Source organism: Sciurus carolinensis, chromosome 2 (assembly GCF_902686445.1).
Source record: "Sciurus carolinensis chromosome 2, mSciCar1.2, whole genome shotgun sequence".
NCBI classification, from domain to species: Eukaryota; Metazoa; Chordata; class Mammalia; order Rodentia; family Sciuridae; genus Sciurus; species Sciurus carolinensis.
In genome coordinates this window covers 20735995-20756836 of record NC_062214.1, presented here as the reverse complement: position 1 = coordinate 20756836, position 20842 = coordinate 20735995, and the positions used below count along the sequence as shown (strand labels likewise).

The window sequence follows — 20842 nt, the reverse complement described above, 5'->3', positions numbered from 1 at the left end:
AGGGTTCCACAGTCCTCCAAGTCTACCCTCACCCAGTGTTGGAGTCCCCTTTCCATTATCCCCAAGGGAGAAAGGGCTTCTGTCTGAAGTCTTGCGCTATTACTTGGTCGGCCCTTCCCTTTCACTGGACAGACAACTGAAGTTTCTCTCAACATACTTCATGCGTACAACTGTCTTCCCTTGGGCTTTCAGGAAGACTCTGGGAAGGACAGTGGCTGGGCTGAGGCAGGATAATCTTCCACCAGTCACTGAGGAAAGCCCTTCCTTGCCCTTTCCTCTTTCCAGGACAGTGACCTTTTTACCTGTTTTGGTGGGGGTGGGCTGTGAACTTTGCTGGGTGCCGGGGGACTAGGTTCTGGTTGTTCCAACTGACTGGACCTAGCTGACAACCTTCTCTGGCCTCCTTTCCTGCAGCTACCCAAAGGCAGTTGGCTTTCCTTCTCTCCTCTCTCACTGCCTCCTCCCTCCTCACACATGGCTGCTCCTTCCCTCCATTCTTCCTCATTCCCAGTGACCCAGACAGGTCAGTGGGCTTCTTGACAGGTATGCTACTGCTACTTTTCCCTGCTGGAGAATTCTCCAGCTGGAGAATCCAACTTTAAATGCTGTTTGACTGTGTCACCCTCCAGCTTCCCTCAGATCCCTACTTGTGATGGTTCCCAGTCAGCTGGAAACTGAAGAGTCTCCAGGGCTGAGTTTTGGGGCCTGCCATCAGCAATTCAACCTTAGGCGCCCCCACCTTAAGATCTCCCATCGGTTAGTACTCTAGCTTTAAACGAACTGACCTCTTTTGCCCAAAAAGCCTTTTGGGTTCTGATTCTAGGGCAGCCAGATAGTGGTGGTCCTTCATTTTACTTTCAGTTCAGTCTCTTTATCTGTAAGCACAGAGATGCTTGATTAGATGGGAAGAAATAACATCTCATTTATCACTTCACAGCTCAAACATTTACACTTCTATCTCAGGTCTCAGCCTGAATGTCAATCCTCCCAGGCCTGCATCAGAACCCTTCTGAGACTCCCCTTTAGTGCCTGCCAGTCTACAGTTGTGTATCCCTTAGATTATTTGCTCAATGTCATCCCCTTTCCCATTTTCCTGGAAGACTCCTTAATGGTAGGGACTGTCCACCATGTAACCCCAAGGCCTCATGATGCCTGGGAGTCTGATAAATACCAGCTGGATAAAAAATAATGCAGGCCTCCTTCTGAGGCGGGATAGCCCTCAAGGGCCATGCCAGGAACCTCATCACTAAGGAAGAGAGTCTGCCTATCACCAGCAGAAGGCTGAGCTAAGTGCTCTAGGCAAGCAATTTCCAAGGGGAAATCCAGGAAAGCTTCCTGACAGAGGGAGAGTCTAGACTTAAGTGGTATGCTGACTAATGCACAAAGCACATGCAGATTATCCCACAATATACCCTGCCACTTACTCAGAGCTCAGTCACCTTCGTCAGGTGGGTCCAGGAGGACCCAAAGGTCCTGGATCCAGGATAGCAGGGCTGAGAAAACTGTTTTTGCTCCAAAGACCAAATTTTACCTCTAACGAAAATGAGGTCCAGGGCAGGGTACGGACCTCCTAAAGAAGTCCAGGCCTAAGTCTTACAGGGTCTTGTGGTTTCTAGGAACCATATGGGCAATCATTTGTACCAGGAGCCATAGAGTCAAACAGCTATATAGTGTGGTTTTTCTAAGGCCTGGAGCCCCCACTTTTGCAGAAGAGGTATCTTCTGTTCACTTTCCTGAAAGGCATTTCAGGAAGATCCCTCATGGGCCATGTCCTCCAGGACAGGCTGCTGGGCAAGGTAGGAGGCATGTTGGGCAGACAGGATGCTGACTTGGCAGGCACTGTGGGAGAGGTGGGCTGCAGGAACCCTATTGGAAAGGGTCACGGATCTTCCTGAGGGAGGCCTATTTGTGACTCTTAAGTGGCTTGACCTAAAACAGAAAGCTGCTTTCTGAGGGAGAGCAAAATAAGCAATAATCTTGGCTTCATTTATCACCCAGGTGCCTCCACAGGAGAGTAGGGACACAAAAGTCTTTGTTTGTTTGTTTTGTTTTTGGAATTTGCAGTTGTCTATTTTGTTAAGTCTTCCCACTAGGCTAGAATCATGAGGTCATGGAGAGCCAGGCCTGGGTCTTGCCCCTGAAATCCCCAGCAAGCCTAGTACAGGGTCTCAATGTTTGTTGAACAAACCGTCCTTTCCGTATATATGAATCCTCAGCTTGTCAAGACTGCAGAACCACAAAATATACCCAGAAACCCAGGAAAGAAGAAATTAAGAGATAAAAGAACCAATGAATCAGGTAGGAAAAATACCCAATAGATATGATTGCTAAAAGTTTGGTTCTTTGAAAATACCTCTAAAATAGATAAATCCTTGGTAAATTTTGATCAAGAGAAAGCCTGGGTAAGCAATGTTAGGAATGAAAAAAGGAATGAAGTAACAATGGGGAGATTTAAAAGAGCAGAAAAAAACTGCATACAACTTTACAGCAATAAATTAACAGTCCAAGTAAGACAGGTAACTTGTATGAAGTTACCAAAGCCCTTCCAAAACTCTTATCTTAGTAATTCCTTGTGACGGCCCTATGCCTTGAGCAGGCAGCACTCCTGTGATGCTGGAAGAACGGATTGAGAAGTGGATGTCCAGCTCAGGGCCCTGATGAGCTTCCCTGCTCTGTCTCAAGGTTCGTGGAAAATGGGAGCATGTGCGCATCTCCAGCATGGAAACACCACTCTCCCGCTCCTAGCCATTGCCGTAAGTCTGCTGGTTGGACCGCCAGTCTTATTTATTTTTCCACTTGAGATGCCATGAGGGGTTTCACTTTATTTTTACTTCAAAAGCAGCACCATAAAAATCCTTGATGATTAGAGCTCCAGCTGTCTTAAGTTGTTTGTCAAGGGATCAGTTACTCAAATCTCCTATGGAGGGAAACAATTTCAGGCGGGAAGCCATGGGAGCTGAGAAACGCAAATGTCTCATCTCTGAAAACTTTCAGACTCCCTCCTGTTCATCGCCTGGCCTGCCCCCTGCTCCCCCTCCCCCAGCCCCACCATCTGCTCTCCAGAGAGCAGATCAAATTTTCAGGCTAAGGTACTCTGGCGCCAAGGACTCAGCCCCTCGGTGCTTCCCCCTGCCCCCCACCAACTCAGAAATCCAACACCATGGCCCAAATGGACTGCAGCCACATAAAACCACAAAGTAAAGTTTATAAAGCTTTATTAAACATTTCAAACAGCTGTGCAACGAACACACCAGAAATAAAAGCTCTAGAACAGCAGTCCAAATGTTTCACAAGCGTGGTCTCACAGTCCCATTCCCTAGATGGACTGCCTCCAGTTCTGTCCTCTGCCTGGCCCGCTTTCCTCCCTCCTCAGGCGAGAGAGAGGGATGGTTCCGACTGGAAGGACAACCATGCTGATCGCCAGTGGGCAGGGGCCAGGAGAAAGTCTCATTTGCCAACACTTGTTACTGAAGCGTAGAGAAAGAAAAAAGCAAGTGACAGTCACAAAGTCTTCCTGTGTGTTCTTCATAATGTACAGTCTACAAGCGCAGGAACGAAGAAGCCCCTGGCGGGAGGACGATGGCCACTGCTCCCCTGTGTCTTGTCTGAACCACCTTGGAGTCCAGTGTGCTGGTCACTCTGCAATCCCCATGCTAAATAAAAACTGCAGCGGTACCTACTACATACAGCTAGCTACTGCTAAACCTCAAAATCAGAACACGTTCGGTAAAGCTTCTTTAAAAGGAATACACACATGTATTTGTACACACACACACACACACACACACACACACACAGGGCACACTGAAAAATATCCAAACACCTATCAAGGGGATCATGGCTGCTATGAAACACACAAGAATATTCCCATTCACTCAGCAGGGGACTGCTAGCTCTACTCAAACACACCGTACCTCCATCCTGCAGAGCATGCACAGGAGACACAAGGAGGCCCCCTCTCGGGATGCTGAGAAAAGCAGGAGGAAGGGCAAAGGAAGCGAGGCTGGGCTGGGGAGCGGGAGCCCAGACCCTCAGGTGAAAGAGCAACGTCTAGCTGTTGCTTCTCTCTTACAAATGAAGCAGAGGAAACACCGGAGGTCGTGGACAATACACAGTCAAGACATGTTTCTGTCTAGCCTGCTGAAAAGGGAAAGGAGGATGAAAAAGCGAGGCTCTCGGGCATCAGCAATCTCTTCAAATTCGAGATAAGTGCAAAAATGAGCCCTGTCTTGGACAGGTGCTCCCCAAAAAAGGAAAAGGGCAGAAGAGAACTAAAGGGAGACCAGGAGAAGGACTGAGGAGTCAGTAACATTTTGGGAAGGAGGGAGACCCTGACAGAAGGGGTCACAGTGGTGACAATGAGACTGGCATTTTATCTGCCCAGGGCAGTTGACTAGGATGGGTATAGACTCCTCGCTGGAATGAGGCGAGGGGGGTGGCCATCCTGCCAGCCAGGACCCAGATGGGGACAGAACACACACACAATCACAAGACCACCCACGACTATAGGACTCTACAATAAAAGCACAGGTCAGTGCCATTATTCACATTATAAGGATAAAACATCACAGGCCAAAAAGGCGCCGTCAGGAATGTGGCACCCGCCGGGGCTGCGGGATTTGAAACTCCAATGCTTTATGACCTATGTCAATGCCTCCCCTCCCGTCTTCTGCTTCCTTGGAAAGCTAACAGGGCAGCTGTTAGGTGCCCACAACACCAGGGTCGTGTGCTGATTCTGGAAGCGGGGAATCAGAGCAGTGGTACAGGAAACAGTTTCCCCAGCAGCTATAGCAGATGAGGAACAGAGCTGCCAGGAAAACCAAGGCACAAATTGTGCAAGGTTTCCGCTCCAGGAGGAAGCTGAGCAGGTAGAAGCCCATGAACATGGAGTGGCTGAACCACAGGGCGGGGTTGAGGGGCTTGGGGATGAGGAGGACGGGCAGCAGCCACTGGAGGCAATACATGATCTCTGCCGGGCAGGGCCTTCGCCAAGGCTGCCGGGCACCGCTGCAGGAACCGACCTAATGGGAGCCAGCGGGCGCAGGTGGCTGCCCTCCGCTTTCTTCAACCCTCTCTCCAGGAGCTGAGCCGCTGTGCTCTCTGGCTGTCAGCCCGGGATCACCAAGGCAGCAGGGATCCTGAAGAGAAAAGTCAACACAACAGACAAACAGACAAAGAACAGACAGACAGACAGACAAAAAAAAAAAAAAAAAACAGGAACAGAATGTATACTTATTTGGGAAAATGGATCATGGTTAACAACAGTAAATGTGAATGCCCTTTCCTCCCTGCCCACCCAAGGAAGTTCTACTCCTCTCCAAGTCACCAGTTCAGGAAGCCTCCTAAGGTGTCTCCCAGGGGCTTCCACTGGAGGGAGGGGTGTCCCCCAGAGGGCTCTGGCACGGTCTGCACAGTGGACTGGCTTTGCCTGGGCCCTGCCCAGCAGAGATCATGTATCGCCTCCTGGGGTTGCGGCCCGTCCTCAGAGGGCCCAGACCTCACAATACCGCCCTGTGGTTGCCACAGGACCACCACGGGGCTCCATACTGTGCCCCCATGTGGTAAAGAAGGGTTCTGTAGCTAGCCTCTCTCCCGGCACAGATGCTGAGCTCTGGCAACCAGTGAGTGGTGAGTTAAAGCAGTCAGCAGCATACTGCAGGATGGGAGAAGGTAGGCAATGGATCCTCAAAAGCTCTGGGCTGAGAAGCCACAGCAGTGGCTGGACACCAAATATTTTAAGATGGCAGCCATGGCTGGTCTTGCCTTTTTCAAACAGTGCAGTGTCATTTTGCCAAAACCAAACAACTTCTTCGAAAGTCGATGAAGGGAAAAGAATCACTATGCTACTTCATCCAAACTGAACTCGCCTGGATCATTACGCCTCCATCTGCTGCTGGCACTACATAGAACCTGACCTCCATGGGCTTTTAATCAAAATTAATTTCCTATCCATGTAGGGGTGAGCGCCAGTTAGTCCCCATGCCAGGTAGCTTGTTGGAGAGAGGTGCTTTCGGCAGGCCACTGGGCGCCGCTTCACACCCAGTTTTGGTCTTCCCACCTACAAATTCAACACTCTGCGCTGGGAACCGCCAGGCGGGTGCTCTGAGAGGGACCCGCAAAACCCATGCTCGACTAAGGAAGCGCAAGACAAGTGCTGAGACGGACTCGCTTCGCTCTGAAACGGAGCTATGGTAGCTACAACCCTTGGCGGCTATGGAGAAATCCGACTTGGTGCTCCAGCCGTGGCGTAAGGGATACAAAGAACCACGCAGGCTGAGGCAGACCTACCAGGATCTGGGGGAGGGGAGCGGAAGGCAGAGATTGAAATGATCGGTCCTGCAGAAAACTATCCCCGAACACATTCCGACCTCTTCTCGGTAGAGCTCATTCCTTTCGCGTACACAAAGGGCGCCAATCCTTCTCACATCCCTCCCACAGAGTAGATACTATAGCTTTTGTGGTCAGCGTGCAGTGTCCTGGCCCGGCTCCCTACAGTAGGCACAGCCACTGCTGCGGATACCGATCTTCTCGCTACCATAAAAAGCGGGATAAGAATCGCCGAAGGGTTATGTGCTCAGGGACCCTCACGAAGCAGAGGACATGGGCTTAAACTCATTGCATATTAGAAGAGTGCCGAGCAAGGGCCTCTGATGCCAAGACTCCTGGAAGGGGTATCTTTTTTGCTCTACCGAGGGGATGACCACTCCCTAACTTAGGTTTCCCACCTGGGCGGGAGGTGCGTTCTGGCATGGCACCGGACACGGGGCTCAAATTTGCAGGTCAGAGTTTGGAGAAAGAGGTGCCACACCAAAAGGCTTGCACCCCATACCCCTGCCCTCTGCTCTACCCAGAGTTATGACGCCCTACCATTTTACACGGAAATTCAAAAGCGGGCATGGCGGAATCTTCTGGAAGGGGGCTAAGATGGGACTCAGGAGGCGGGGGTCGGTGTGGAAAGAGCAGATGGATTTTTTTTTTCTCTTCTGGCGAATGAAGAGCGCCCCCCGCCACCCCTCCTCATGAATAGCCCCCCCAAGCGCGCATGCGCAGTTAGATGGCGGGCGGGTACTTAAGGCGCGGCCACGGCCGCTGCTGCAGTACGCCCAACAGCGGACTCCGAGAGACAGATCACCGCGAACCCCAGCTCTCCCTACCACCCTCCCACGACTCTCGGAACCATGGCGGCAGTGGCAGCGGCCTCGGCTGAACTGCTCATCATCGGCTGGTACATCTTCCGTGTGCTGCTGCAGGTAAGCATGTGGGCACTCCAGGTGGAAGAGGGCTCCCGATACGCGCATCCCAGTCCCACAAACCCTGCGTCGCGATTGCCGCCTCCCGAACCCAACCTATCCCGACTGCCGCGATCCCTGCCTGCCCAAGTGCCGCTGCGGCACCGCGCGCCCCTCTCTGGTTCCCTGCGCCCACCTCCTCGCGCAGACCCTCCCCAATGCGCCCGCGCCCGGCCGGGAACAAAGACTCGGGGCGCGGCGGACGATCGCTGAGGCTTTTAGAGATCTACGTGGTAAGAGAAACCGCTACACCAGACTCAACCCAAGGAGGGAGGCGGGGCGCTTGTGTGTTTCAAGACTTTATCTCTCACCTAGCAAAAAAAATTCCATCTTAAAAAATTGCGCATTGCGGGGAAATTTTCTTTAAAAAATACATATATATATATATATATGCACACATACATATAGCGCTTGCAGGGTGGGACAAAAAGCAAGTTAGAAGAAGGCACTTCTCAGAAAAAAATAAAAATCACTTCACAAGGAACCCCAAAACAAATCAGAGAAAAAGTAATTAACAGGGAAAAATAGAGAAAAACGCGCATTGCAGGAAAAAGAAACCGAACAAAAGCATTTGGTAGAAAAAGAAAAAGCATTAGATAAAAAGCGCATTGCAGAAAAAAATTAGACAAAAGGGCTAACAGAAAAAAAACAAATGAATCGGACAAAAACACTTTGAATAACACAATTAGAGGAAAAAGCCCTTCCCTGAAAAAAATGGAAGGGGAAAAAAGTGCTTCCAAAAAAGGACAAATCACTTTGTGGAAAAAAAAAAAAAAAAAGAGGCAAAAGTGCTTTGCATAAAAATAAATCGAAAAAAAGCGCTTTGCCCATAAAATCATTTACCCGAAAAGCTCCCTTTGCAGGAAGAATTCCCTGCTAAAGGAATCTTTTGCCAAAGGAATCGCATATTTCCTTCAAGGTGTTCCTGGAATGCTGCATTTACTGGGTAGGATTCGCTTTTCGAAATCCTCCAGGGACACAGCCCATTGCGAGAAGTGAGGTATACCTAAGTTGTGGGTCCAATCAGCTTGCCGCCATGCAGCTCTCAGCACAGTTGGAAAAGCTCCAGCTGCCCTGACTCGTGGACAAGCTGCGCCCGAGCCCGCCTCTCCAGCCTACGCTGGACAGGCGGGCGGGGCAGGGGGTGGGGCGCGGGTGGGCACGGCAGCACCACAGACACACTGCGGGTGCCCTTTATTAAGGGTGGGTCCTGGGTTTCTCACCGCAGGTGTTCAGGTACTCCCTGCAGAAGCTGGCGTACACGGTGTCCCGGACCGGGCGGCAGGTGCTGGGGGAGCGCAGGCAGCAAGCCCCCAACTGAGGCCGCAGCTCCCAGCCCTGGGCGGCCGTATCATCAGGTGCTCCTGTGCATCTCAGCCAGCATGGGAGCCAGCGCCGCGCAGGAATGGGGGGTCCCCTGTGCTCCCTCGCCAGAGGAGCACTTGCCAAGGTCAGTGAGGGGCTGGTAGGCCCCCCGGAGAAGCAGCACCGACAATGACGACAAAACTAGATCCCTTCCCAACCCCTTTGCACCGGTCCCTCTGCAGGAGGGGTGGGGGTTGAGAGGGGTGGGGGGAGCAGACCCCAAGATCTGGGCACAGGCATCGCATTCTGATCTGGACCAAGTCGGGACAGCACCATCCATGCCCCGGAGCCACCACGGCCATGCCAACAGGCCCTATCACGGAGATCCAAACACCACAACAGCCAGCAGAATGGACACTGCAACATCACCAGTCGGAGCCCTGAATCTCAATGCAGCAGAGAAGGCGCAACTGAGTGGCAGGACTGGAGGGCATGGGCAGCAAAGGAGGAGGGTTTGGAGGAGGGTTAAGAAATACAATGGGGCCCTCTCAGTGTCCCTTGCCTACAGTGCGTGAGCATACCAGCCCTGCTGCCTCTGCTCCCTCCATTCCTCTTTTCTCCTGACTACCCAGCCCATCCTACCCCCCAAAATGTGTCACCTGATTTGGACCTATACAGCCAATAAAAGAATCCCAATCATTGTACTAAAACACCTTCTCCGAGCTCCCTGCCCCTCACTGATCTTGCTTTCCCAGGTCTCACGCAGTTGTGGTCAATATTGTGGTAATCGCTAATTGTACTGATTGTTTAAGTGTGCGTTAGTTGTGTCTCCCCAGCTAGATTGTAAGCTCCTGGAGGACAGGGACCGCCTCTACAAAAAATAAAAAACAGTACCTCCCCCGTCTCGCACAGTGTCCTAGGACCCTGCGGGTCGGTGGAGGCGCACCAAAACGTGTCTCTTGTGGCTTATTTTGCGGCGGGTACACACTTTGCTAAGGCTGGGCCAATGCACCCAGTGTGGCGTGGGCACACTGTCCTGAGATAAAGGACTATTGCCCCTCCCCAAAGAGGAAAGTTGACATCTTTACTGATGGTCCCAGAATAAGGGACCACTTCCCCCTCCCCAGAGGGGTGGGAGCCTTCACCTATGGTCCTGGGATAAGAAAGAGGCCATCACAAGACATCGCTTTGGGAGAAGGGGGGAAAAAGTGGGAGTAGCCCTTCATGGGGTACTGAGGCCCATGGGGATGACTTCAGAGCACAGAGCTATACTCCAGGCTCCATCCAGGAGCAAACTCGGGGCAGTGTGGACTCTGGCTTGGGCAATGAGGAGGGGTAGGTGTGGTGTGGCACCTCCTCCCCCCAGCTTAATGCTCCAAGGCCATCTGGCTAGGGTCTCCTCACCTCCAACCCCACTCCAGAAACCTCTCTCCTGCTCACTCCCCCCACTGCTGGGTTCCCTGCTTTTTTTCAGCATTGGCCTTGCTATCCCTAAAGGTGCGCTTACCAGGTCCTGGACTCTCCCCTGCCATCAATCAGGACGGTGGGCTGGCTGATCTGCTCCCCTCACTAAGTTAGGACTCTACGTAGGGTCAGCTGACTGCCTCACCAACTGGTCCCACCACCTGTTCAGCCTCATCTCTAGTTTTATCCATTCATGTCACTACACACCTGTTCCTGGGTCAACACCAAGGGAGGGAGTTGGAAGGTCATAAATCTCTTCTGCCACTTCCTCAAATCCCTTAGTCACAGTTGTCACAAACATGCTGGAGCACAAAGCACCTAGCCTCCTAGAACCTGATCATGTTTCCCTTCCCTGAAAAAGCCCCTGAAGTTCCTCAGTCCAATCATCAGCTCCTCTGAAGACCCTACAACTTCACTCAGCATCAGAGAATTGTGGGGGCTTAGGATGCAGATTTGGTCTGGCCTTGGCTTAGCTATCAATTAAATCAACCTCGGCCCAGCCAGGTCCCTCCCACCTGTCATCTTTGATTCCCCTCTGGAAGAGCTCCTCTAGGATTCTGTGAACCCACATGTATTAGAAACATTCTGCCATCAAAGCAGCAATCAGGGCTCAGGTGGGATGGTGCAATGAGACTCCATCTTCCTTAGCTGGGTAGCTACATCTGCTACCATAGCCTGAGGTGAGGCAGGTCTCCTCTCACCCCAAGGTGACTCATCAGCAAGCAATGCCCACACCTCCTCCCTCCTGAAGCCCATATTTTGGCAGGTTTCAAGACAGGGAGCTTCTGTGGTTTTCCACACTAAACCCAAAGAACTAGGCACATATTTCAACATGTGTTCTCACTGAAGGCTGACCCTTTCCTCAGAGTCTTCAGGGGTGTGCTACTGCCCCACTGCCCCAGCTTCTTTAACCTCAGTTCAAGTTAGACAATGGCTGAGTTCACAGAAGCAGGCCAAAGCAGTATGGAAGGGCCTGGCTGCTCTGAACATAGCATTTCCTGTGCTCCTCCCCTCCAGAAGTCAGGGCACTGCTGGTAACCCCAGGGCTTTCCAGATGATCTTGGCAAAACCCTTTCCTCCATCCATCCTTCAGCAGGGCTCAGCATGTAGTATGGTGAGATGACAGACTTCCAGGCAAGGACTGACTTGGTGGGTTGCACTCCATGGGTGAACTTAAATGTGCAAATCCACTCCCCACTTTCATTCCCACTCCCAAACTTAACCAGCAAACTCAGCCAACCAGAAGACAAAAGGAATACATTCACTTTCCATTCCCATGCAATGACTAGAAGTCTGATCCAAACACATCTTGTTTATAAAATGTTATCCACAAGCTATACCATTAAAAAATTTTATTCTCAGAGTAAAAGGATATTTAGTTTTATTGCAAAGCCCCTTAGTACACAAAGCTAAATGTCCCCTTTCCCTAACCCCCTCCACCGGACTCTGTCTCTACAAGGCCAAGAAAAGAGAATTGTGAGGAGACTGGAATGGCTTCGTGGTACTCCAGTAACAGGTCAGAGTCCCACACCTTGGGTCTAATGCCTGAAAAGAATGTCAACTTTTCTTAGCCTAACCAGGTGAAGTTGGGACAAGCAGGGGGAGCGGTGTCAAAACTTTCCAGAGGTGTGGGGTGCTATGTGGCACTTGTTTCCTCTATCTTTGGAGCATCTGAGTTGTGACTGAAGAAAGGAATAGCTGTTCTGTGGGGAGGGCTAGAGTAGGGACAGGTTTCTTGAGTTTCAGCTACAGAACCAGCAACAGTTTAGTGCAGTGGCTAGAGGGAGAAGCAGTTTTGCTGAGTTATTTACTAGATTCTATTTTCAAACTTGTATCTTCTCAGAAATAAACACCCCAGGGGGAGATTGTGAATATGCATTTAATTCCATCCAAAGATTTCAGTGTGTGTACACATGTCTGCACACACAAGTATAAAAACAATATCTTTTTCTGGAGTGACCTCTGACTTCCTCCATATGCCCCTGAGACATGTTACCATCTCTTCTGGGAATGATTCCCCTTTATTCTCTCAACTTCCCCTCCCATAGGATCCAGATTCCTGAGCATTCTCAGAGCAGGAAGTCAGAGTGGCAGGCAACAGATGGCCTTTGGTATATCACACAATGACAGGTTTGAAATGGAATGCATGTATTTCGGAGATAGGAGAACAAAAACAAACAACGAAAAAGGGGCAGCCTAACCCAGATTCCTCTTTGAAACAACATATTACGGAAAAAAAGCCTTAAGTGATTTTGGCAGCCATTCTAAGAAGACCAACTTCAGATACAAGCTTGATCTAGTCACTGGAAACTGAACAGGTTTCCAGCAACTGAGCTCTTCAGCCTAAGAGATTTGCTTGACATCAATTAATTTCTGATTTGAAACAAATAAGATCCAACACTTGGCGGTAGCACTTAAACGGAAACTTTTTTTTTTTTTTTTGGGTCCCGACTTTGGTGTTGCCGTCCAGAAGGCTGACAGGATGGCTGGACCGTGTCAGGCAGGGCAGAGAAGCCGTCCCCAACACACCAGTTCCCTGAAAGGGACAAAAGGCGATCCGAACCTATAAATAGAAAGGCCGTTTCTTTCCTAGTGCAGACCCCAGTTTCCCAACGTTTATTGTTGAAAAGGGACACGGAGGCCTGGAAGGAAACTGAAGAAGGTTTGGAAGGAGGAAGGAAAAAGCAACTGTCCCCATCCCCCCATTCTTCCTTTCCAGGCCATGAGTGTGCCAGGCATTCCGTTCCTTCAGCTGCCCTTGAGGGCCACTCCCCATACACTGGAAGAAAGGGAACAACGTCCAGACTTGATGTGAAGTTAGGAGAAGCGCCCGTGACCCGAAGCAAAGCGTCGACCTACCACCCCAGACATCAGAGCGGGAGCCCAGGGCCTTTCCCCCTTCTCCCCGATGCCCCTTCTGGTTTAAAAAAAAAAAAAAAAAAAAAAAAAAAGGCAACTGAAGTGGCGGGGAAGGGTGACGGGCCCCTCTCAAGCTGGGCCCCCTGCCGTGGGTCCCTGGGCGAAGAGGTGGTGGTCGCTCTCCCCAGCCCGCCTGCCCCATCCCAGGAGGGCGCTGACCTTGGAGGCCCGAGCGGAACCCCGGAGCCCGCTGACCCACCCTCGGGCGGGAAGGGACCCGAAAGGCCAGGCCCGGGCGAAGCAGGGCTATCACCCGACGCCGGGCAGGGGTGCCCCCACCCCCGGGCACGCGGAAGGAAAAGCCCAGTGAGGGACCCGGCGACGCCTAAGGTGACCCCGAAGGGACAACATGGCGGCGCGGTCGCGCAGAGGGCCTCTCACCCCGCTCCCCGCGGGCTGACGCCACGGTACCTGCGAGCCCTGCCATGGCGCCGCCGCCGCCGCCGCCGCCGCCGCCGCCGCCACCGCCGCCGCCGCCGCCGCAGCCTTCCTCCACCTCAGCTCTCCACCAACGCCGCAGAAGCTGGGGAGACGCCCCCTTCGTCTTCTAGGCGAGCCGGCCGAGGACCCCTCGCGGGGCCGGGCTCCCCGCGGCGGACGCCTGATCCCATGGCCCCCAGCGGCATCGCCTTCGCCGGGTCTCCCCCCGGCTTCCGCCACGGACCACGCGTTGAAGGGTTTCTACGTGCCTTCACGAAATTCCGGGGCGCCGGGTTCTCCGGGCCGAAGAATTTTTAATCAGGCGAAGCCGGGGGAGCCCCACACCTCGGGCCCGTGGTCCCCTCATGCATATGCAGCAGATTGTGATCTGCGCTCGTGAGGCGGGCGGGCGTGGCTTCGTCCCGCGCGTGGAGCCCGGCGGGGCGGCTGGACTCCGGGCTGCGTGGACTCCGAGGAGCTCTGCTCCAGCCCCACGGGCCGCGCCCTCGCCGGCCTTTTCTCAAGGGGAGCGATCCAGGCCCAGAACTTGGGACTGCTCCGCCCCTCGCCCTGGACCCTGGGCAGGCAAGCCACCTGCCCACCCCAACGCTCAGCTTGTTCAAGTCGACGAAATGCCAACCTCAGGGTTTTTATGGGCGCTGAGTGAGTCAGTGGACTCATGTTAGCTAAGTAGGCGCATTCCTTGAGCGCCTACTGTGTGCAAGCGCAGTGTTAAAGGCGAAGAGGTAGAGAGAGGGACAGGGCTCAGTGCCTGCCCTCTACGTGCTGCCAGTCTACTGGGTGGGAGTGTTGGGGCGGGGTGGGAGGAAAGACAGTTATCAGACAATCACTACATGTGAACACGCTATTCCAGTCAGTACATAATTATACATCATGGGCAGTGATGTAAGGGAAAATAGTGTTCTGAAAGTTAATAGGGCCCTAATGTAGGGTGAGGGATGGAGACAGGGTCTCCTTGGGAAGATGGCATTTACACTAAGAGACCAAGAATGAGTAGGAGTTGTGCTGGCCGATAGAGAGAGAGAGAGAGAGAGAGAGAGAGAGAGAGAGAGAAATTGTTCTCAGCAGAAGGAACAACTTGTCCCCAGACACAAAGGTAGGAAGGAAGAAACACAGGGAATGGAAGAGGCGAGCAAGGAATAGGGCAGGTAGTGCCACAGAATGAATTTGCATTTTAAGAGGAATGGAAAGCCATTTTCATCAACGGAATGGTATAAAATCTGGGTTTCCAAACTGCCACCCTGGCTGCAAAGCTCAAGACAAGGAGAACCAGTGTGGGGAGTCCTTTGTGGCTTGTCCCGCGCAGAGTAATGGTGACCTGGCAGTGGGGTTGGCCTGGGGAGCCAGAGAGGAAAGAATGTAAGATCCATTGTTGGGGCCTAGGGAACCCGTAGGAACACCTAGGCTTTAGTCTGGAGTTAATGAAGGGATGAAAGAGCCCTTGACTAAGGCGGCAACACCTGAAGGAAGAACAGACTGAGGCGGGAGATTTGGCTTTGAGGAAGCGGGTTTCAAGTGCCTGGGCAGCCCTTAGGTGGGTAGGGGAAACATGCAGTTGTCAATGAGACGGGAGCTCAGAAGGGTGGCTGGGCATCCTCAGCACACACATGGTGCTGGTGAGATCCCAAGGGAGGGAAGGCAGGTAGAAAGGTGAGCGGAGGAGGAGCAGCCAGGAAAGGAGACTGAGAAGCAGGAGAACCAGGTAATCATGGATCCTAGAGAGAAAGGCTCCAGAAGGAAGAAGTATTCAGTGGGCCTGACAAATGTGGAAGACAGAAACACGCCACTGGGTTTGGGAATGAAGAACATTTTGTTTGTGGACTGTATCCTTTAGCTTACAAGTTAAAACACACACACACACACACACACACACACACACACTGACTTAACTGGCTTAAGAAATAAGTAGTCTACCATTTGGTGACAGTGATCGGAGTGGCTTGGCAATGTCAGCAGGGACCTAGGGACATTCCATCTCTCTGTGTTGCTTTTGTTGATTATATGTTCATGGTCACACAATGATCACCCCAATTCCTGGAGTCACATCTAAGTCAAGGAGATGCCCATTCCTTCTCAAGAGGAGACTCAAAACAGGCCTGGATATGGCCTCTCACTATCCTGCTACTTCCAGGCTAAGGGCTCAATGCACCTATGCCAGGCACACCTAGTATCCAATACCGGAAGGTAAGAGAAGGCTTGTAGTGGAAGCTCTTGTTTAGAAAGAGAGGAAGCTAAGCACTGGCTGGGATCTGAAACAATTGAAGTTTGTCCCCACATTGCCAATAGCAGAAAAAGTTGGTCCAACTCCTGCACAAAACTGTCAGTCTACTAAATCTAAACGTACACGTATGCTATGACCCAGAATTGTCACTCCTAAGTATTTACCCAAGAGAAATGACTGTCTATGTCTACACAAAGACTTGTGCAAGAATGTTCACAGAAGATTAATTCATGCCAGGTGTGGTGGTTCACGCCATCATCCCAGTGACTGGAGAGACTGAGGCAGGAGGATTGCAAATTTGAGGACAACCTCAGCAACTTAGCAAGAACCTGTCTCAAAATAAAAAATAAAAATGGGCTGGGGATGTAGCTCAGTGGTTAAGCACCCCTGGATTCAATCCCTGGTACCCAAAGAAAAAAAGATTAAGTCATAGCTCCACTGGTCTGGAAATACCCCACTGTCGATCAGCAGAACAGATCAACAAACGGTGGCATGTTCATCCGGTGGAATATAGTTGATCCTCCACATCCACAGGCTCTGCCTTTGAGGTTTTAGCTAATCTCTGGTTGAAAATATTTGGGGAAAAGTTGCATCAAAATTCCACCTGAACTGAACATATGCAGAATTTTCTCATCATTATGCCCTAAACAATACAGCATAACAGCTGTTTACATAGCATTTACGTTGTATTGGGTATTATTAGTCATCCAGATCTGATTTAAGATATACAGAAGGATGTTAGGTATGGCGATGCACGCCTGTATAATCTCAGCTACCAGGGACGCTGAGACAGGAGGATCACAAGCCCAAGGCCAGCCTCAGCAACTTAGTGAGACCCTGTCTCAAAAATGAGGATTAAAGAAGGCTGGGGTGTAGCTCTGTGGTAGAAAGCCCCTGGGTTCAATCCCCAGTAATGCTAACTAAATAAATAGAAAAAAATTAAAAATAAAGCATATAGGAGAATATGTGGAAGTTAAATGTAAATACTATTTCATTTTATATAAGAGACAAGCATATTTGTATCTTCAGGGAACCTTGGAACCAATCCTCTCTGGATACTGAGGGGCAAGTGTACTGTGTTTTATGTATGAAAGAGCAACCTCATGGTCCACGCAGCACCATTGATAAATCTGGCAAAGAGTATGCAGGCTAAAAGCCAGACGCAAAAAGCAGTATATGCCGTAAGATTGCATTCATGTGAAGTTCAAGGGCAGGCAAAACTAGTCTACACTGATTGTGATCAAACCAGTGGTTACCTGGGTCAGGAGAGGCGTAGGGAAAGAAAGGAGCAAGAGAGACTTTGCAGGTGCTGGAAGAGGACTCTTCTTGGTGGTGATTACGTGGGTAAGAGCTCATCGAGCTATCCCTAGGCCGGGAACTTTATATATGTTATAGCTCAAGAAAAAATACCACATACAGGAAGGGGTCTCACACCCCAGGGCACATGGTGCACACTGCTGAGCAAGGATCAGGTCTGTTTGGGGGTACACCGCCTTCCTTCATGCCAGGATGGGCTATTGCAAGGCCTCAGTGGCCAGCCTTCTCCTTGGGGCTCCAGAAAGTTGGAGAAGAGGAAGCAGAACTTTTCCCTGGCTGAGTTGGCTCCTCAGCTGCCCCTTTCTTCTCTGTCCACAAGCCTGTGCTGTCTTCCAAGCTCAGTTCCAGGTGGTAGAAGGACACCAACAGGGACTCTGGGAGCTTGAGAGTCCTGGAAAGTCTTTCTGCCCTCAGATCTTGCTAAGCAGCCTCCCCAACCTGCCCACTCCGCTGGACACTCAGACTCACGCAGGACTCAGCTCTACACTTCCCCAGCCTTGTCCTTCCCTCCTGAATCTTCCCTGAGGCATTTTCTGTCACTACTACCAAAGTTTGGTCCCAGCCACCAGCTGCCTCCCTGTTCTCTCTGCCTCCGGTCTCATCCAGAACCACCATCCCGGGCTCGGCAGCCAGGGCAGTCTTTCTAAGATGACCCATCCTGCTTCAGCTCCTGTCTTCAGCTGTCTTCTTCATCCTGTACCCCTCCTGTCTTCAGCTGTCTAGATTCTCTCCAGTCTTCAAAGCCTCAGATCAAATGCCACCTCCTCCATGAAGCCTTCGCATTCAGTCAGCAAATATCGATGGGCACCTAAAAGATGCCAGGCACTGTGCTAACCACAGAGGACAGAGAAGACAGATGGACTGCAGAGGTGGACAGTTAGGCAATGCCCACACACATGTACTTCCTGGGTCTGCTGACCGCACTACACTGGTGGTGCGCTCCTTGGGGGCAGGGCCCATTTTGGGGCCTGGCAGGGAGGAGAAGGTTGTAACGATTGAGTGAGTGAATGAAAGACTGAAAGCCAGACCAAGTTCCTCCCTTTCTTTTTTGTCCTCCAAACTTCGGATTTGGCTGGGTTCAGAGAATACCCTTAGAACTGGATGGCAAACCTGGCACTAAATGATAATCAGGTAACAGGTTGTGCATAGGACACCCTTTTGTGAAACCACAATACCTACTTTCCTATACCACCACTCTGTTACAATTCCTTTTTCTGAAAATTGCCTGCCTGCCTGCCTTCCTCCCTCCTATAACTTCCTTCCCTCCATCTTTCTTTCTCTCCCTCCTCCTTTCTTTTTTCGTTTGTGCTAGAGATGGAACCCAGGGCCTGCTCCTGGTAGGCAAGGGCTCTGCTGTAGATTCAGGAACTTCAGCCTGCAAGGAAACAACAGTTAAATGTTAAAGCCCCAGAGAAACCACGTGTTATCAAAAGATTCCAAACAAGCCAAGTGCCGTGGTGCACACCTGTGAGACTGAGGCAGGTGGGTCACAAGTTCAAGGCCGGCCTGGGCAATTTAGTGAGACCCTGTCTCAAAAAGAGCTGGGATGTAGCTCAGTGTGAGTCTGTGGGTTCAATCCTCAGTACCACTCTCCCCCAAATTAAAAAAAAAAATTTAATAAGAAACATTATTACTGAATGACTGAAGAATGAAGTAAGATCTGGGATAGCACAGACTGTAGCCAGAATGGATTTATTCCCATTCCACATTTACTAGCTGTGTGTCCCTGAGCAAAACTTAACCTCTCTGTGCTTTACTTTGCCATCTGTAAAATGAAAAGAACATTAGACCCCATCTGATATGGTTGCTTGTGGGGATTCAGAGAGTTCACATTTTAAAGCGCTTAAAGAGCACCTGTCCTGTAACACTCACACTTACTTATTATTACCAAGGGATAAAATGGACTGTTCCAGGGGTTGGATATGCTCTGGGAACCTTGGTCAGGAAGGCCCCTGGCTTAGTTCATTTTCTAATGCTGTAACTGAATACATGAGACTGGTTAACTTATAAAGGAAAGAAGTTGACTTGGCTCACGGTTCTGCAGGCTGGGTAGTCCCAGAGTGTGGTGCCAGCATCTGTTTGGTGTCTGGGGAGGGCCACCTCACTGCTTTACTACGTGGCGGAGGCGGGCGGCATAGCCAGACAGAGCAAGCCCAGGTTTCTCTTCCTCTTCTTACAAAGCCACTAATGCCATCAGGAGGGCTTCATAACCTCCTTTAATGCTAGCTACTTCCCCACAGCGCCCCCTCCAGGTACCATTAACATATAGATTTGGAGATTAACTCTTAGGGATCACATTCAAGTCATAGCAGCCCCTTCCAACCATGGTCCTTCAGGAGGCAGGATAACTGGGCTCAAATCCCTAACCAGCTTTCATGAGGTCCTCTGGCCTCCGATTCCCCAGCTGTGAGTCCCTTTGGTTGCAGGCCTCTTAGGGCTTCCTCCCTTGGGAAGGGAGGGCAGCTATTTTAGCCCAGTCTATGGCGACATCTAGTGGTAACATGGAGAATTGCCTAACTTTTTAAAACAACTTATTGATTATGATATGTATGTTACATTAAACGGCTTAATTAATTTTCAGTGTGGTCCCCTAAAATTTACTCTTATTGTGCTTCTTTGCAGAAGAGTAAAGAAGGTTCAGAGATATAGAATCAGTTCACTAAGGCTGGATTTGAATTGAGGCCATATGGACCTGTAATGGAATTTTCTGGGAGGATTACTGAAGATTGATCCCAGAGGCCCTTTACCACTGAGCTACATCCCCAGTCCTTTTATTTATTTATTTATTTTCTTATTTTGAGACAGGATCTCGCTAAATTTCTGAGGTTGGCCAGGAACTTTGATCCTTCTGCCTTAGCCTCCCAAGTTTCTGGGATTATAGGTATTTGCAACCATAACCCATCTGAAGTCTGAATTTTCAATCTATGTCAGGCCCTTGGATGAGTCCCGAGAAGATGAAAAGTTGTGTTCCTGCCCTTTTACAGAACATATATATAACCTGTAACTATTTTAGATGAAATTGGTGAGGATCAGAGCCCCAGGCTTGGATAAACTGTGAAATATCTGTCTTGAAGAATTTAGGATGTGGGACCCCTTCCTTCCCCAGGGTCTAAGTCCTTCATAGAAGATTATGAGACCCTGCTGAGGACCAGCTGTGAAATCCAAACCATAGAGTCCCAGCCGTCATTTATTCATTCACCCAACCCCACAGGAAACATTTACTGAGCACCTACTATAAACCAGACACTGCTAGGCTCCAGGAATACAGCAAAGAGCAAGACAGAAAGAGCTCATGGCTGCATTGGATTCTCAGTCGATGGCAGAGGAGCCAGTCACAAAGCACACGAGAGAAGGGAGTCATCGTATGGACAGAGAATCATAAACAGAAGCCGCAAGTTACACGGGGAGGGCTGAAGAAGGCTTTCTTTCAAACTGAGCCCTGAGGATGAAGAAGGAGTTTGCTGGGTCCTGAACAAGCGTAGCAGCACTCTAGGCAGAGGACAGAAGCTGAGGGGCCCAACAGGTGAGAGCTGTGGCTGTTCCAGAGATCCAAACCCGTCAGGGTGAGCTGGGCGTGGTGCTGCAGGCCTGTGATTCCTGCAGCCCTGGAGGCTGAGGCAGGAGGATCGCAAGTTCGAGACCAGCCTGGGAAACTTAGCCAGACCCTGTCTCAAAATAAAAAAATAAAAAGGACTGGTGGTACAGCTGGTGGTAGAGACTCCTGGGCTCAACACCCAGTATCAAGACAAAAGCAACCCCACCAAAAAGTAGGTCAGTGAGAGGAAGGAGCAACCTGGGTCACGGTCGGTCTTAGAGGCCACGGGAGGAGCTGGAGTTTTGTCCCAGAGACAAGGGTAAGTCCTTGGAAGGTGTTAAGCAGGGGAGT

At 50.8% G+C, this 20842-nt stretch overlaps 2 protein-coding genes across 4 annotated transcripts; one reads left to right on the top strand and one right to left on the bottom strand.

Moving 5' to 3' along the window:
- Window positions 1–3198: 3198 nt before the first annotated feature.
- On the bottom strand, window positions 3199–13470 carry Blcap (BLCAP apoptosis inducing factor). Its single transcript, XM_047540609.1, has 2 exons — window positions 13389–13470; window positions 3199–5138 (listed from the first exon to the last, which is right to left on the bottom strand). The coding sequence occupies exon 2, from the start codon at window positions 4962–4964 to the stop codon at window positions 4701–4703; it is 264 nt and encodes an 87-aa protein (XP_047396565.1). The 5' UTR covers window positions 4965–5138; window positions 13389–13470; the 3' UTR covers window positions 3199–4700.
- Nnat (neuronatin) lies at window positions 7106–9541 on the top strand. Of its 3 annotated transcripts, none has more exons than XM_047540612.1 (3): window positions 7106–7250; window positions 8209–8284; window positions 8518–9541. In XM_047540612.1, the coding sequence occupies exons 1-3, from the start codon at window positions 7179–7181 to the stop codon at window positions 8745–8747; spliced, it is 378 nt and encodes a 125-aa protein (XP_047396568.1). In that variant the 5' UTR covers window positions 7106–7178; the 3' UTR covers window positions 8748–9541. The 3 variants fall into 3 exon arrangements, with proteins under 3 accessions (XP_047396568.1, XP_047396566.1, XP_047396567.1); XM_047540610.1 differs by having other exon boundaries at window positions 8209–8289; XM_047540611.1 differs by lacking the exon at window positions 8209–8284.
- Window positions 13471–20842: the final 7372 nt, after the last annotated feature.